Here is an 18,105-nt window from a genome sequence, read left to right on the forward strand (position 1 = left end):
AGCAACCATCTCCTCCCCTTGCTCCTCCCCACCTCCCACGTTCTGTTTTCTCTCACAGCTTTACTACAAAGATGACAGATAGCTGACCTAACACAATAAGCCCTCTCCTGCCTACCTCTTGATTACATTTCAAAGCTGGTCCCCTGCACGCTTCTCTCCTTAATTAGATGTTGAAGTATCTTGGGTTGGGAATGGCTTCTCAGATGCCCTGCATGCACCCGTTCAGGAGGCTGTGATTCAATTTGCTGATTTCTCGGTAATGTCTCCTCCCTGCTCAGGCTTGTTCTCTTTGAGATAAACCTATTAGAGCAGTGACACACCAATGCAGTAAGTGATGCGGGGCAAGGCAGGAGGCTGACCTGCTGCTTCAGAGTGGCAGAAGTCTCCATCACTCACCCACTAGAGGTTCCCAAGCCATGTTGCATCATTTAGCAGAGGCAACAAGGTTGTTATCTCTGCCCAAAGGCAGAAGTTGCTTATGTGCGGGAAATACATGAAGTAACCCATACCAGGGAATTTTAAATTTGCAGTTTATGATGATCAGCAAATCATCTGGCAATGTTTTAATCAAACAGAAGAAACCTTCTTAATCCTCATCACAAACCTTTAGCATTTCAAATATGCAAGTGAGGGGGAGTCTGTTATGGTTTGTTGTAGATTCTTTCAGGCATTAGTTACAACAGAATGGAATGTGGCATACAGTTCAGTTGCCTATCAGGGAAACCATAGTAGAAGTGGGCAGTTTATGGCCCCTGTACTAGATATAAATCCTGGTACCACAGTTATGGCTCCTGGTACCACAGTTATGTACCCCATAATACAGCCCGTATTATGATTGTTTCCACTTCTGACTGCAAAGATTAACTTCTTGTACCACAGTCCACAATGTCATTGAGCTTGCTGTCAAAAGTGGGAAACATCATGTTACAGTGATGGCAAATGTGTTTAAGGATTGGCTCCAGTGCTGTGGGGAACATGGGAAAATGTCTGGCACTGAGTTTCCCCTCCCATCTCAAGATTCCAGCTTAAGGATTCACACTGAGTTTGGGAGAGTAATGCAGACTATCCACCTCTTTTTGAGTCAGACGAAGAGGACTGTGGTTCTCAAAAGCTTATGCTACAGTAAAGTTGGTTAGTCTTAAAGGTGCTGCTGGACTCTTTACTATTTTTAGTTAGAAGATACAAAGGCAGCTGTGGTAATCTAGAATGTTTGTTTTCTATTATCAAGCTGCTTTGAGAGCCCAGTGGGGGTTAAATTAAACAGGGTATACCCATTAAAACAAAAAACATAGTTATTGGAGCTAAAAATAAACTTTAATTGGAGCAGCTATGTTATTTTATGTTTATGCTCATATATCTCCGGTAGTTATTTTTCCTTTCTTCCCCCATTTCAAGCTTGTCTGCCTTTTTCTCCTCTCTCCTACAGCCTACCTTACTGACATGTCGTTTGCCAATAGGTGCCTGAGGCCATCCAAAAATGCCAACGTGCTGGTATTACAGTTCGGATGGTTACAGGTGACAACATCAACACAGCACGTGCCATTGCCACCAAGTGTGGGATCTTACTGCCTGGGGAGGACTTCTTGTGCCTGGAAGGGAAGGAATTCAACCGGCTCATCCGCAATGAGAAAGGAGAGGTAAGGATAAGGTTTGGAGCAGGGGTGGGGAAGAAACTACTCACAGTCCTGACTGACTATCCTGAAGACCACTCCCTACTTATTTCCTTCCAAAACATCTTTCTGTGTAGTGCCTTCATCTGGTGGGCTCTGGGGGAATTATCAACTTGTTCACTGCAGCTTAGCTTCCTGTAGAAAAGACACTCTGCTACAAGCTTGGCAAGGCTAGAATGGAGCTATAAAGGAGACTCTGTAGCGTCTCATTCCTGTCTTTAAAATTGCATGTATTTGTTATGACATCTGAAAGGTGCAGCTGAACTGACTGCAGCCAGTTGCTAATTTATAAATAAACTTGCCACAAAAGTAACTCTGTCTTGGATCCATAAGAGCACTGACAGAACAGTTTGTTTCTAGATGAAATAATGATGCCATCCTCAGGACATGAGATGTAATCAGTCTGTCCTCAGTTAAAAAGATGTTCCAGTAAGAGTTCTTAGAAACTTCCACCACTTACATCTGGTAGGAGAAAAGGGGGCTGTAATGCTCCTGTTCAGGGTGTGTTCATGGTTTTGCCTCACAGGTGGAACAAGAGCAGCTGGATAAGATCTGGCCCAAGCTACGAGTCTTGGCCCGTTCTTCCCCCACTGATAAGCACACGCTTGTGAAAGGTAAGGTCAACTTGCTCCCCAAGAAAATGTCTGCAGGGTGGATGGAGTGGTGGGGTGGGGCTGAAGGTGGCAGGGGCTCCCTTGGCAAGTGAGAGTGCCTCTTTAGCACTGGCAGCAAAGTGGCCAGGCTTATACCACTGAAGCCACTGAATTGCATTTCAGCTGGATTTTTTAAAATTTCATTTTTTGTTTATTTTACTTTATTTTGCAGCCTAGTGGGCTTCTTCATGCAGTTGCCCTACTGACGTTTGGGCGCTTTTAACCCTATCTTTCAGGTATTATTGACAGCACTGTTGGAGAACGAAGGCAGGTGGTAGCTGTGACTGGGGATGGCACCAATGATGGCCCAGCCTTGAAGAAAGCAGATGTGGGATTTGCCATGGTATGGAGTGGACTACTCTACTACAGAACTGTGTTGCAAATCAAAACAGCAGCATGTGCGGGGAGTGATTTGCCTTTGAGTGCTTTGGCAATTCAGAGTTGATAAGAGGCTGGGGAATAAATGGGAAGGGAGTATTTGTTAAAGCTCTATTTTTATTCTGCTCTATTTTCTGTTTCAGTTTTTGCACTTTGCAGAAGTCAGAAATGTTACAGCTCAGGACAGAATCTCACAGTCCCTGGGCTCAGTAGGACACAGCAGGCAAGCATTAGGGAAAATTGGTCACTGCAGGGTACCTGCTTAATGCTCCTGAAGCTTGCTGGGATTTTTTTTCCAGCAGTGGCAGTTTCTGTAGAAATGGGCTGCCACCATGTGTCTGTAACTGAGTTTTGCAATAAGCCTATTAACCTCTCTTGCTCCTTGATCAACTGCCACAGTTCTTTGTGGAGGAAAAGGCATCTGAGCAGAAAGCTATTGGCTAACTTTTCATCACAGTTTTGTTGCAAGGGAGGGAAAAGTCAAAATAATTTAAGCCATTTTGTAGGCTGGGCATTTCATTCCTCAGGCGGCCTTTGTATTTCCTGCATGCCAAACAGTCATTTCTCCAAGACCTGGGACAAAATTATGGGATGATCCACCTAAATTCTATTGCAAAGTTGTGGCCTACTTCTGAAATGGAGCGTGATGTGTACCATTTGGGGAGCCAGCCTCTCTCTGTATAGAACCAGTTAAAGTGGCAAATGAAATTGGTGCAGCCTTGATGACTAACCACTCCTCCTCCCCTTCCTTCTAATTCTCTCTTCCAGGGCATTGCTGGCACAGATGTTGCAAAAGAAGCCTCAGACATCATCCTGACAGATGATAACTTTACAAGTATTGTCAAAGCAGTGATGTGGGGACGCAATGTGTACGACAGCATCTCCAAATTCCTGCAGTTCCAGCTAACAGTCAATATAGTTGCTGTGATCGTAGCTTTCACAGGTGCTTGCATCACACAGGTAACGGCAGCTGGCAGGAGACTTTCTTTGTGGACAAGTGGTTGTAGGCCACTGGGATGGATTTAAGAGCACTCGTTTGGGAGTCCTCTGCTCCTGCAAAGTCATTGCACAGCCTTGGTGACACTAAATGTTGGGTGATTTTGTGAGCTTACAGATAGTACAGCCATAAGCTTTGGATTTTGCACAAATCAGTGGGCAAAGGGTCTGTGCTACAGAACAGGTTGGATTAGATTAAAACATAAGCAATGCTTTGCTGGAAAAGATCAAAAGAACAGCTAGATGAGCATTTTCAGCAGAATCCACCTGGATTTCCTTGGCTGATCACTAACAGGATTGGTGGAGATATTTTGTCCACTGCATCTGGTAACTGGAACTATCCTGTCTGTTAGAATGGATTTTTAAATTGGTTATTGGAACTAATAGCCTGTGATTTTTACCCAGTATCATTGTCGTGGTCTGACTTGTCTGGCACTAAAGATTAAAGCAGAAGTTTTTGCAATCATATCTGTTCATGTTTTTCTAAGCATGCAGACTACAAGTATGTTTTGTTAATGAAATGAATGCTGAAATTCATAGAATTCTAATTGGAGTCTTCAGGCTATGCACGAGTGATTTGGGATATGCATGCGGTCTTTGGCTTAGCACCCCTTTGGCCCTAAATGAGTATTTAACCATTAATTAGTAATATTCAGTTGCAAACTGACCATTGACTCATGGCGTGTCTGTTGTAAATAAGAAGTGAACAGGGCTAGGGACTTGGGGGGAAATGGTCATGGACTAGATGTCTGGCACTTCTTGCTGAGGGCTTCTTCACCCTTTGCAGGACTCTCCTCTGAAGGCTGTCCAGATGCTGTGGGTAAACTTGATCATGGATACTTTTGCCTCCTTGGCCCTTGCCACAGAACCCCCATCAGAATCCTTGCTTTTGCGCAAGCCATATGGCCGAAACAAGCCACTTATTTCCCGCACCATGATGAAGAACATCCTGGGACATGGTGTGTACCAGCTCACCATTATCTTCACATTGCTCTTTGCAGGTAAGTGTTGTGCAGCGTGATATGTAATCTTTAAGGAGTGATGGACAGATCTACTGAGCTGAGTCTTCTACTGGTTTATGGGAGACCTAGGTTATACTCACTATTCTGCCTTGTCCATTGGCAAGTTGTTTGGGGAACATCTCCATGGCAACTATAGATTGAGTATTTTAATGTGTAGAAAGGGTCTCTTTTTCAACAAGATACTTCCCTTCTCCCCATGCTTTTATAACATGAAACTGGTCATGCAAACTGCACAGCCAGTTCTGACTGTTCCTATTCAGTGGTGTGGACTACCAGAAACAGGCAGGGGAAATCTGCACTTATTGGTAACACTATTTGTGATCCTGAAGGGTTTAGAAGTATATCTACTGTTCTTCTGAGTATTTTCAAACAGTCCGTGCAAACGTACCCTTGAGCTCTTTATACTACGTCTGCCTCTACAAGTGCCAAAAAATGGCGTCTCATCCTCGAAGGCCATTTAGCAATTACCAATGAAAAACATAAGGCACTAATGTAAAACCACAGAGTTATTCTACTTCTAATTCCTTCAGATGGTGTGTTTAAATTTGGGCAAGTTCGCCCACAAGGCTCTTGGCTTCAATTCCACTGAGTGGCCATCTATTTCTCCAGCATCTCCTTAGTAGTTCCTTTCTGAAAGAGAATCTAGATTCTGTATTGTAAATGAATTAATACAAACTGTACTTTAGGGTACGTGTCTGACTAGCAAAGGAGTCGTGTAGCATAAAGCAAAAGGAAGTTAGGTCTGGCAAACCCTGAAGAGGTGTGTATGGAGAGACAAGATTGTGATGAGGAGTTATTCAGTCAAAAAATTTTGCTGAGCATAGAAGAAAACTTTTCTGGCTGCACTGTCCAAGGTGGCAGGGCAAGGCCAAATTTTTTAGCTACTCTAGGCAAATTAAACAAATTTTGTCCTCCACCACAATATGTTTTATTGTGTCTTATATTAAATGATAAAAAGTTGTCCACAATAGCCTTTTTATTTTTACTATCACCTTGTTGTTTCCTCTCCTTCACCACTGTGACCATACCCCAAGTGTCTGGTGGAATGAGAAGGCTCTTGTGCCCTGGAATGCAGGGAGTATCACCCAGCCAAAAAGCAGTGCTGCCTCTGTGTACTTCCTCAAAAGGTGGAAGTTTTCTGCAAAACATTTACATTGCTCAAGCAGGCACCGCTGGAATTCTGTTACCCCAGGTGATTGGCTAGTTTGCTTCTGTGGTTGAGACAGTCTTGTTTTTCAATTACCTTTTCTATGTACAGAGTAAGATCATGTGGTAAGTGCCCCCCCACACACACACACACACTACCATGAGGGCTAGAAATCAATCTGAAACAGAAAGCTGCAGTTTTCAAGAAGCCAAGCCCAATGCCAAAGGAAGGATTCTGTGCGGATTGATGGGGAACACGATACTTGCTATAATCTCTGGTTTGGGTTGAGCTCTATAATTACATTATTGTGCTTCCAGAAGAAGGAATATTTTATTTTCTCTTAAAACTCTTTTCTAATAGGTGAGAAGTTTTTTGATATTGACAGTGGCCGGAACGCTCCACTCCATTCCCCACCTACTGAGCACTACACCATCGTCTTCAATACTTTCGTCATGATGCAACTTTTCAATGAGATTAATGCTCGTAAAATCCATGGCGAGAGGAATGTCTTTGAGGCCATTTTCCGCAATCCCATTTTCTGCTCAGTGGTGCTGGGAACCTTTATTGCCCAGGTAAATAAAACAATTTCCAAGCGGAATAAGGAATCTTAAGATGAAACTTGATGGGAGGTCTTTTATTATGGAAGGGAAAGCTGTCTGAAGTTCTTGCCAGAGGCACGCTCCTTCCTGTTCCCTGATCAAGTGCTATAGTTCCCTATAGAACTGATAACACCTTCTGTCTCACAATGGTAACAGGGATAAAGTGCTTGATGGAGGAAATTGCATGTTACTATAATTTTGCACACAGCTTTGTGTTATCAGAGTAATATGAGATGTTCTCATTGCAACTTAATTAATTGCATTTTCTGAAAGCTCAGTTACAGTGTTCTCCACGTAGAGTACTTGAGAAATACCTGGGCACATGATGCAGGTGTTATTGTTTCACTAAAATCTCTTCTTCATGTGATGCTAGTGGTGGATTCGTATGTAAACCTACCACATTTAATCCACTAATTAGCACTAGAGAATCTCAGTACTTGGTGTCCCAACTGTGAATTGACAAGCAAGTCTGATGGTGTGGATCCATGTTATGGGCGTATAGTGTCATGTCATCTAAATCACTGATGTTGCCACTTTTGGTGGTCCTCAGCAGATCATACTGGCATCATCAGATGTGTGTCAGTGAGTGTCAGAGGGAAAATGGCCCCCTAGATAATGAAATATACATTTCACCTGGTAGTTGCATGTAGGACTCCATCTTTATTCTAAAAGTTCTCACTTGTGTATTGTTACAAGTTTCCTTTGCAGTGTTAAGATATTAAAGGAATCTGTGTCATATAATACAAGAACAGGAGGTCTCCTTGGCTAGGTCTAAAAAGTGACTTATATCTGTCTTCTGTTCCCTGCCCCAAACACCTGTACAAATCTAGTTAACCAGAATGTGACTTGCAAGCATTTGCCTTAGAAAAGTGAAACTCAATGGCTTGGGAGCCACATGTCCACCTGTGGCTCTTCTGAGCACTGATACCCTATGTGGCACCTGCCCCAAGTTTCAGGACAGTGGGCAAGGCTCTTGCCTGGTAGATCTTATGGTTGGAAGGTGGTTCCAAGAGGAATGGGTAAGCTACAAACCCCCCTGAATAGCAGGTCTCATGCCAGGGGTAGAAGTAAATGTGGCTCTTTTGGTTGATGGTAATTGTGAATGTGGCTCTCCACTACCTTAGATGCAGAAGCAGTATGTAATGGCTACTATTTTGCAGGATAATAATTCTAACTATAACTTCACCTTCTTAATAAGATCTATTTTGGCTGTACTTTTTTGTTCTTGTGTTGCAGATCATTATTGTGGAATTTGGTGGGAAGCCATTCAGCTGTTCAGGCCTTACCTTGAGTCAGTGGTTCTGGTGTATTTTCATCGGTGTAGGTGAACTGCTTTGGGGACAGGTGAGAGTTAAAGCAAGCTGTAACCTTACATGATATAGATGACTAACCTCAGCTCCTACATGCTGTCTCATTCCTTGTTTTATCAGAGATATAGGAATGTAGTCCTTTCTCTACCAAGAAGATCTGGACCTTCTGGTACGTGGAATAAATCACCTTCCATCTCTGTTCTTCCTGTTTATAAAAAGGAATCCTATGGCAATCTGTAAACATTTAATGAAATATGTTGTGACGGGCTCCAGCTCTGCCTGTCCTGAGAATCAGCCAATAAGAGCTTGCAGAATTTTGGGCCAGTGACAGTTAAGAGGCCATTGGAAGGCAGTTAGAGGGCAAGGTTTTGAATGTTGCTAAGGGAGACAGCACCCTGACTTGGATAGCCCCGGCAAGCCTGAACTCATCAGATCTTGGCTGCTAAGCAGCATCAGCCTTGGTTAGTAATTGGATGGGAGACCTCCAAAGAAGACCAGGGTTGCAGAGGCAGGCAATGGTACCAACAGGGGTCATCATATGTCAGCTATGACATGATGGCACTTTCCATCACCACCAAGAGAGGCAGCAGAAAAATAGCTAGCTGTTAATCTGTACTGTTACATGGTAATCCTTCCCCGTCTAGCCACAATATATATGAGTTTTAAAAACATTCACTCTTCTGTCTTGTAAATAGAAATTCTGGGTTTTTTTGTTTTGATTTAACCCTGGCTAGCCTGAAGTTGTTAGCTGAGGGGAAATAACACACACAAACCTCAGACACTCTGGGCACAACCAGTAGGCTGAGTTTAAGTATATGGTGGCAGTGTATATAAGGGAAAGTAAACTCAGTTCCCTTTTTCCAATAGTCCTGGGCAGTAGTGGGTTAGGGGAAGTAAATATAGGGAACTGGCTGCCTGTCTGGTGAAGCCTCTAGAAGAGGAGAGAGGGGACTTTGTCCCATTCCTAATGCCAGACTTTAAGCCGGCACTTCTGAGTATTCACGCTGATCGGTGTTGAATCAGCTTGGGCTCTTGGCATTCTGTGGAAATGTGGATATCAAGAGAAGCACCTCAAGGTGATTTGTTGTCTGCTTTCTTATTTCAGATGAGTTGAGATGTGAAGCCACCTTTTGTGGTGGCTGGAACCAATGTAACTTTTTTAAAATTTCAGCACGTGTGTTGTAACATTGCAGTGTTGTAACCCAGTGTGTCCAGCATCCTCCTCCTTCTCCTTGTCCCTATGTTTGCTGATTGGACAGTCCTGTGCCCACTATTTTTTTTTAACTCTAGAGATGCAGTTGGTGGCGTAGTACTTCTTGCGCTTGTTCCACTAGCTTTTAGCAGATTGTTCCGGTGCGGTTTGAATTGCCTGCTTGGTGCAAAACAGCACCTCTCTGCCACAGCAAAATGCTCAAATGCGACTGCCCCCTCCCCAAAAAATAGCATTCTCACTGACCTCTTCACATCACATGACCATATTCTGGGATGGGGATGGTGGATTCTTGAGACAAGTCCCCCGCCCTCCTTTCTAAATCACCGTGAACATGAGCCCTGGTTGTAAAATAAAGGAAATAAAAAAGTAAACCCAAGAAGTGATCAATGGGGAATGTGGATTGCCATCAGGGAATGGGATGGACACTGTGCTTAAAGGGGTAGAATCAGGTCTTTTTTCAGGTGGAACGTGGTACAGTGGCGTTCTGGCTTCTCTAGAAAATGGTCATGTAGCTGGTGACAATTAAACTAAAATCTGCCCCCTTGCTCCAGCTGACTGTGCCGGCACGGAGGGCAATTTAAACTTTAAAATCCCACAGTCAGCTGGAGCAAGGGGGAGTTTAGATTGCCAGCAGTGGGGAGGGCAATTTAAACTCCCCCCTATGAGAGCACTCCCAGGGGTGACTGCAGTGACCCCAGAAGTGACGTCATTGCGTGGTCCTGGAAGCAATGTGGGACCGAGGCACCACCTCCTGTCGGGAGTTGCCCATGTGCTGCCAACGCACTGAGTTCCACCACTCCTTTTCGCAGAAAAAAAGCCTTGAAAATGCACGAATATGACAGCATTGTGACTCTCCCCTAATTAAAAAGGGGGAGAGGGAAAGAGAATGGATGCTTGTTTCAGGCTTCTCCTAACACCAAAGAGGGAAAAAAATAAAGATATGTGTGGGAAGCTGGAGAGAGAGGGTGCAGTTTCCACAGCATTTGAGAAATGATGCTGCAGCTTTACAACCTTTCCCTCACTTTAAAAAAATAATAAATGAGGGAAAGTATGGAGAGCTGGGGAGGGAGTGGTTTCCACCAGATGGCCAACCAATCACCCAGCGGAAGGAAAAGGGCGGGGGGAGATGCAGTTAGGGACTAAGAATTCTGCGCACACATAGGATGCAAGTTGCCTTATCTGCACATGAAAAAAAAGTCAAGGAAAAGCTTTGGAAAGGCTGATTCTATATCTTACACCTCCTTCCTCATGTGGAAATCTGGAGATCAAGAGAAGCAGAATCAAATCAGAATCGTCCTAAATTGACTGTGCAGAATGAGCCCCTGTGTGGATTTGGGTCAGGGCTCTTTACCTGATAATAGAGGTTAGACAAGTTGCATATTGTGACTACCCCTAACTGCCTAGGAAGCCCCCAAACCTGTGTAAGGAAGTTTATGGTGGGTGGTGGTGCGTACAGCGGTCCCACATGTGATTATATGAAGTTACCTTGTACTGAGTCAGATCGTTAGTCCATCTAGTGCAGCATTGTTCTCTGACTGGCAAAGGCTCTGAAGGTCTTCTCATGCAGAGGTCCTTTCCACTATCCTTCAACTGCTGGAATTTTGACCTTCCATGTGCAAAACAAAGCACTGTGCTGTTGCACCTCTTACATCTTTGTTGCCTGTAAATCTGGTGGGCTGTTAAGCTACGGAGCGATAAATGAGACTCCTGCAGGATTCCAGTAACGTGGGCAGGTCTCTGATGGTCAAGGGCCAGACTTCAGAGCACAGGGTGGTCAGTCCAGTGCGTACAGCTGATTAAAGTGCTTTCAGCTGATAACATGAATATCTGTTATAAAATGACTTGTGTAATTTGTTTTGAGGATATATCTATCCATATTAGAGTGGCTTGGTTTTGTGAGAGAACATTTAATTTGATACTGTGGGAAGGAAAACTACCTGTTTTAAAAATCAATGAACATTGTATTTTCTTCATTTTTCTCTCTAAAGCATATTGTTGTTGCTGTTTCTATTTCTTACTTTGTCCCTTTTGAAGACAAAATCCAGATATAATAACATTCAGTCATCTTGCTAGTTGCAGCAAGCAAAATGATTCATTCTAGAACTACCTTGAGGGGGTGTAGCAGGACAAAATGATGGGTAGAAATATATCTTAAAAATGTAATAAACAAAATTAAAATGCCATGATGATGCCTGGCATTACTGGGCATACAGTCTGATTCAGAAACATGGTCACGCAAGCTACAGAGCAGGAAAGAATTAACTTGAATTATGTCATGTCTCTACAGGTGATTTGCACCGTTCCAACCAGCCAGCTGAAGTTCCTGAAGGAGGCAGGACATGGCACTACCAAGGAGGATATTGCAGAGGAAGAACTGCCTGAGGATCTAGATGAAATTGACCATGCTGAAATGGAACTCCGACGGGGACAGATCCTGTGGTTCCGGGGCCTCAACAGAATACAGACTCAGGTATAGTGCTGATTTCTTCTCTCCTCGGGACTTGTCTTCCCTGTTCTACTGGCAGCTCTTAGCAGTGTTATGCCTTAATTAATCAGATTCCATCTCAGTGAGATCAGGGCTGCATATCCTAGAGAGTGATATGACAGCCACACACCAGTGGAGTAGTCAGGTGTCAATTGGCTACATGGCCCAAGCTAGCAATATTGATGCAAGTGCAGATGATGTCCTCAAAAGGAAGAATAAGTTATTGAGAAGGAAAATGGAAGAACTACTTACAGTTTAGGAGCCTAGGCTGCTGTCACGAGGTTTGCTTCTTATGTAAGAAAAAAGGCAAAGGCACAGACAGAATATATAAATACACAGAGTCAGTTAATAGGGCTTCATTTTGAAGAATAAAGATGAAGTATTTATTTCATTTATACCATACCATTCTCTCCAGTGGTGACCCAAAGCAGCAGACATCATTCTCCTGTCCTCTGTTTTATCCTAACTATGACTCTGTGAAACAGGTGAGGCTGAGAGTATGTGACTGGCCCAAGGTCACCCAGGTTTCTAAGATACATGACCTTTTGCTTCATAGATGATAAAATGTGGAAGAACAACTGTTCTCCTGACACAAGCTTGCAACAGTTTGTGTTTATTTTAGTCTAAGGCCCTATGAGGAATAGATCAACTTTATTATATAAAGGCAGGCTGTAACCAAGCACCAGTCCACATATGATACATGTCCCCTGCCTTTCATAGATCTCTGCTGTGGTCTTTCAGGTGGATTGTAAGGAACTTGAGGGCTCATTCCTCCCTTTTTGAGCCATCCTTTCATCCGGACATTGTGCATCCTGTTCCATAGCAGTGTCAAGGCTTGAGGTTCTCTCCCAGTCCTGAAGCTCAACTTCTCACAAAATCTAGTGAAAGTGAAATTACACTCACTTCAGATTGTTGTCTCAGAGAGGTTTTCTGGCAGTTCAGGGCAATTCATTCCCTCAGAGATCACCAGTCCTAGCTTCCTTTTGCTTTTCTTACTGTAGTTAGCAGTCTGAGGTCAGTGATGAGACTTCATTACTGTAACCTTCCTGGTGGCATTGGATTGTTTCAAGGTAGTTATTATTTTCTGTCCAGTTTGGATGAAACTTTTAAAAAGAATTCTTGAAGAGGAATTTTTAAGAAGTTTTAAGAATCTTTTAAGTTTTAAGACTTACCAAACTGCTAATGTTTACCTGACTTCTGACATTTTCCATCAAGACTGAGTCCTTCTATAATTCCAGTCTCAAACTGATCCCAAACAAGAGAAATATGAGCCCACTGGTGTCAAGTTCATCTCCCCAGCACACAAGAGATACTAATGCTTGATTGAACTGTGGTTATAAATGGGGTTGCTTGAACACCTGCCAGTTCAGCTCACTTCCTGTTCGCATGGGCACCACCTATTCATAGGAAGAGGTTATTTGCGGCCATCAGAAGCTGACTCTCAGCTGATGGATGAAAGATTGACTGGGAGTTGGCATTTGATCTCCTGTTGGGGAATGTTACTCAGCAAAGTTTTTTTTTAGGGGGAAGAAATCAGGAGCCAGCTCTCAGCTAGAAGTCAAGTTCTTCTGATCTCTCATCCTAGAAACTTTTCTGCATCCCAGACTTACTAAGGTGCAGCAAATTGGAGGGGGTGATCAGAAGCCGAGCTGATTTCCCTTCCCTTTTCCCCACTCCAAGCTATCAGCTTGAGCAGTAAAGGAGGACAGCTCTGCAGCCCAAGCTCTGAGTCTGGGGGTATGGAGGAGAGGGCAGAGAAAGATTATTGACTGCAGCTACATAGAAAAGGAGCAGATTGCTTGAGAGAAAAAGGAAAAGAGAGAAATGTTCTTTCTCTGTGTTTTCTGGAAGAGGGAGGAGAAATAAGATGCCCATTTCCAGCTGATCCCCCATCAGCAGTAAGTCAGCTTCTGTTCCCCCTCTGCAGCTTTTCTGTGTCCCAGCACAGCAAGGCTAGGATCTGTGGAAATCAAACCCAGACTCCCAGCTGATTCCTCAGTCAGCTGAGAGTCCATTTCTGACTAACAGACAGTGGCAAACTTGTTTGGAATCTGAGTTGCTTAATGCAAGCTGAGCATATCCTTGTTCAGTTCATGGTCTGATTGTGTGTGTCAAAAGGATTGTTTTTGACTGCTGAACAGGGTTGCTGCAAAATTTGCATCATCCCTAGTTATAAAATCCCATGAGTGCTACAAAAGGCTGTAGAATGCTGCTTTGTTAGCCTCTTTTCCCATTATAACTTAGTTAGCCTTTTTTCCCTCTCTACCTGATTCTAGATAAGGCGATACTAACTTGACCCTTCTTTTGTTTCTGCTTGCCATAACTAGATGTGCTGGCACAATATGGCATATGTGATCTATTCCAGCCAATAGGAGAGAAGTGGATGAGGTGGTAGTCTCAAAGAATCAGGGGATATGGAGTGGGTTGAGGATTGAGAAGTACTGGATCTCTATGGGATGGAAGCCTTAAGCTAGTGCTTAGTCATGAGTCTCCTTGCCCTTTACTTGTATAAGGTAAAAATAGAAATCTGTTGTCATTGTGGTCCAGATGCTTGCCTCCATGACAGGACACAAGGCCCTAAATGAGAAGAAATGGTCTCAGAAGAATGCCTGCACGGAACCTGGACATGAGCATGTTTAGATGTGGGATTTGTAATCTTTGCCAGATCAAGTGTGGTTTCTTGTACTACGCATGGTGAAATCTTCTGCTCCGCACACAGTCACATACAGAGAATGCAAACTAAGGACTGTGGACCCATCAAGGCTGCACATGGCATGCAGTTTGAAGCAGGGTATGGTTGTCACATCAGGAACCTTGTTTAACCCTGGTGCTGCCATGCATCAGCCTGGCAAGATTGCCGTTGCATGTCTCTTGCTGTCTGGATGTGCCACAGAGGTAGGTTATGGGTTCGGGGAGACAGAGAGAGACTCTCAGAATCAGAAGTCATCTGTATTGCTTGCAGAGATGGCTGTATGAAGTTCCTTTAGCTGACCTACAGTAAAAGCTTTGGAGGGAGAGCCATTCAGTATCAAGAGTGCTCCTCTCTGTATGGCAAAAGGTGGTAGATACAACTAGTCATGATATGGTGGTATAAAATTTCTCCAAGAAGCCCTTATCAAACTCATAAAAAGAATGAGGTCATCATGTCCAGTTTGTGAAAAAAACTGTTTCACTTATGGAGCTTTGCATGTTCACTGAATGAACCGTGCTGCCTGCTACAGCAAACACTATGCAAACATGAGAGCTTCAGCTTGTTTGTGTGTATATAATGTAAATCCAAGCAAATTAGCCTTGATTTGGGAATCAAAGCTCCTAGAGTTGCAGATTGCTCAGAAAAGTACCCTGTATACATGTTGCTTCAGGGAAAACAGTGGGGGATTCTTTGGTATTACTTGCATGGTTAACTACAGAAACTGTATAAGGAAATGAAAGCTGCAGCTTTTTCCTTCTTAGCAAGGGGCCCTTGCAGCTGATACCAAATGGCTTGCTGGAGAAGCAGGAAGCTTGTACCAAATCCAACAGTTTTTTCCATGCCTTCCAGGGACAGTGAAGAGAACACTCGGCTATTGTGATATCTCTGCATGCCTCTGTGCCCTTTCTGCTTTGAGATGAATTGACAAATTGCAGTTGCCATTAGCTTCAGCTTCATTGTTTTGTTGACTAGTTGTCTTCTCTTGGCCAAAAGAATGGACCCCATGTGATTTCAGGCCTGGCCCTTAGAGAGAAGCTCAGCACATGGCAAGCCCTGTTAGATTGTGTGGCTATGCCCCTTGGTGTTACTTGGAGCCAAGCAACTGGAAACACTAGTTATCCTGCTGAAGTTTCTAGACTGTACTTTTGTGGCATCTCTTTTGCTTGTGTGCACACCTTCTCAATCTGTCCACTGAGCTTGCATAGTGCTTTTCTCCTGGATTGCCACCTCTCAGTCACAGTCTCACCCCACACGTTTCTGACCTCAGGGTTTGAGTACCCTGGCCATGCATGCATACTTGATGAAACTCCAGTGGTCTGCTACATCACTTCAGAGCAGCATCAAGAAGGGGGTGATTTGCAGCAGCAAATGGCAGAAGAGGGGATGTTTTTACCTGTTAAGCTGCTCCCCACACACACAACACCACCACTAGGTTTGAGGCATGTGCTTGCCCTCACACATAAACATCTTGCAAGAGAGGATATGGCTGTGCTGAACTTGCAATGGAAAAATAGTGGAGGGGAGAGTACTACTGCGCAACTCAACATTGCCCCCATCCTGATCCTGCTTTGTAAGAAAGGGTGGAAATGGATGTACCTTACACATACACACCTGGTTTGAGTGAGTGTTTGGGTTAGCATTGCTGTCCTAAACAGAGTTAAATCCTCCTAAATCAGTTGAACTCAATAGGCTTAGAAGGATGTAACTTTGCTTAGGATTGCACTTTAAACCATATTTTTCAAAAGACACCTGGCCTGTTTCTGTATTTAAATATTTATTTGGTGCGACATTCCAGTTTCTTTAAAAATAAAACTTGACATGTTTCTGTGGGGGAATAAGGGAGAGTGAGTGGCTTCATGATTGCTTTTAAGGGCCAGCCAGTCAATATTTTGCATTGCCTTCCCCTCCTGGTAAAAGAGAAAACATGTTGCTGAATTCAGTTCTGTCTGGGAGTTACTATGTCTGTTCAAAAAGGGGTGAGTGCAGATCCAAGCAATGTTCATCTGTTTCACTTCAGGTAGCAGGCCATGAGAGTTCTATCACACACTTTCACACGTGGTGTGCAGTAAACATGCACCTACTGCAAACAAAAGAATAATTGGGGACAAGAAAAGGCTTGGAAGCTCAGTGCCCAAGACCACAACTGTGGATTAACTGCTGAAAGTGTTTGCGGGAATGTATGGGGTTTTTCCTCTTTCCCCTCCTACTTTATCCCTTATTGTTGGTATCTGTATCCTTTGTCTGCCCCAGCCTCCCATTCCTCTTTCCCAGTACCCTTTCCTCTTTTGACTGTGGGACAAAGCTATCTCACTCTCTGATTCTTTGCAGATGGACGTAGTTTACACATTCCAGACCGGCGCCTCCTCTTTACAGGGAGCCCTCAGGAGACAGCCTTCCATCGTGAGCCAACACCACGATGTAAAAAATGTTTCTAGCCCAACCCATGTAGCTCTTTCCTCCGTCAATTCCACTCCCACCACTTCTGCTGCTGCTGCTGCTGCATCTCCTCCTGCGGGCAGTGAGTGATAGTCTATTCAATGCATGACTTCCTAATAACCACCAAAGGCACTCGCACAGACCTAACAAACCTGTTCTCTTTCCCTTTTCTTTTAACCCATAACTTGACTTATGGTTTCTTGTCTTGAGAATTGGGAGAAAGTGCGGGGGAAAAGCTGAGTATACATACCTTTTTTTTTAAGCTCTTGCATCTTTAACTTTGTTTTTAAATTCTTTCTGTTTCCTTTTCTGTTTCTTCTCCTGTATTGCAATTTTTATCTTCCTCCTCTTTGCAGGACTGAATTATGATCCCCATATTCCCACAGGGGCACCAAATGTTTGATGCTCTTATTAGACGGGGAAAGGGAGGTATGATGGCCACTTATAAGTATGAAAATGGGGGGAATGTCTCTAACAAAAGTGCAGGTTTTCTACATGAAGCACTTAACTTCTGTAAAACAATTTTCATGTTATCTGGGAGGCTCCTTGAAGGGTATCTACAAGCCAAAGGCTGCAGTCCTATGCAGTAAGCCCCACTGAAGTTAATACATTTTGTTTTCTAAGTAAACGCATATAGGATCAGGCTAACAGAGTAACATTTTCTGAATACCTGTATTTTGTGTTGAGGAGTTCTTGAGTGATTCTGAGAATTCAGCTTACTTCCCATTCCATCAGTCCTAATAAACTTTGGGTGGAAATGTAATATCTCAGCAGAACAGATTAAATTTATGGACATTCCTGATTTAGAAAGAGCTCTCATAATCCTTATCAAGCTTAATTGAGGGAGGATCCTCAAACCTGCAGGTGCTAGTGTGAAACATGTATGCTAGTATGAAACACATGAAGCTACCTTTATATTAAAGCAGGTCATTGGTCCACCTATCTCAGTACTGTCTGTTCTGTGGCTCTCTACGGTCTCAGAGAAGAGAGTCTTTTCTAATAGCTACTTCCTGAGAACCTTTATCTGAAGATGGTGGGTTATTAAACCTAGGCAACCTCTGCTTGCTAAGCATGAGCTATATCCCATTCCCTTTAGGTAGCATTCATATATGTATTGATATGAGATGCTGGAACTCAGTCCATAACAGAAAGAAAGCCAACTTAAAAAAAATGATTTTCCATGTAAAGAATGTGCAAGACTACAATATAGAAATATTCTTAAGGCTCTTGCTTATTGAGTGGGGGGGGGAATCACCAGAGCAAAAGAATTATGGCCAAATTAGTGGGACATAGTAGCTCTTTGTCTCAAGTGAAACGTCATCCCCCACATCTGTTTCCTGAGATCCCATAACAGGGATTCAATTTAGGAACTGCTGCATGCAAATCACATGCTGTCATTGATACATAGACCTCCCCATAGAAATGTTCAGTCTTTTAAATTAGGATACTGGTTTGCAAAACTTCATGCATATCAGTAACAATAGGAACTTTGTTTAAATTAGAT

The 18,105-nt window shown here is 43.4% G+C and overlaps 1 protein-coding gene across 2 annotated transcripts in view; it reads left to right on the forward strand.

Moving 5' to 3' along the window:
- ATP2B4 (ATPase plasma membrane Ca2+ transporting 4) overlaps nucleotides 1-18,105 on the forward strand; it is a 187,726-nt gene that overhangs the window by 155,095 nt on the left and 14,526 nt on the right. Inside the window, exons 13-21 of one of the 2 annotated variants that reach the window (XM_054980106.1) lie at nucleotides 1,458-1,637; nucleotides 2,197-2,284; nucleotides 2,560-2,666; nucleotides 3,470-3,661; nucleotides 4,485-4,698; nucleotides 6,227-6,438; nucleotides 7,702-7,809; nucleotides 11,276-11,458; nucleotides 16,494-16,583. In XM_054980106.1, the coding sequence (XP_054836081.1) occupies nucleotides 1,458-1,637; nucleotides 2,197-2,284; nucleotides 2,560-2,666; nucleotides 3,470-3,661; nucleotides 4,485-4,698; nucleotides 6,227-6,438; nucleotides 7,702-7,809; nucleotides 11,276-11,458; nucleotides 16,494-16,583 (1,374 nt within the window). The remainder of the gene's footprint in view (nucleotides 1-1,457; nucleotides 1,638-2,196; nucleotides 2,285-2,559; nucleotides 2,667-3,469; nucleotides 3,662-4,484; nucleotides 4,699-6,226; nucleotides 6,439-7,701; nucleotides 7,810-11,275; nucleotides 11,459-16,493; nucleotides 16,584-18,105) is intronic. The other variant, XM_054980107.1, reaches the window with a different exon arrangement.

This window comes from Eublepharis macularius, chromosome 5, assembly GCF_028583425.1.
Source record: "Eublepharis macularius isolate TG4126 chromosome 5, MPM_Emac_v1.0, whole genome shotgun sequence".
NCBI lineage: Eukaryota > Metazoa > Chordata > Lepidosauria > Squamata > Eublepharidae > Eublepharis > Eublepharis macularius.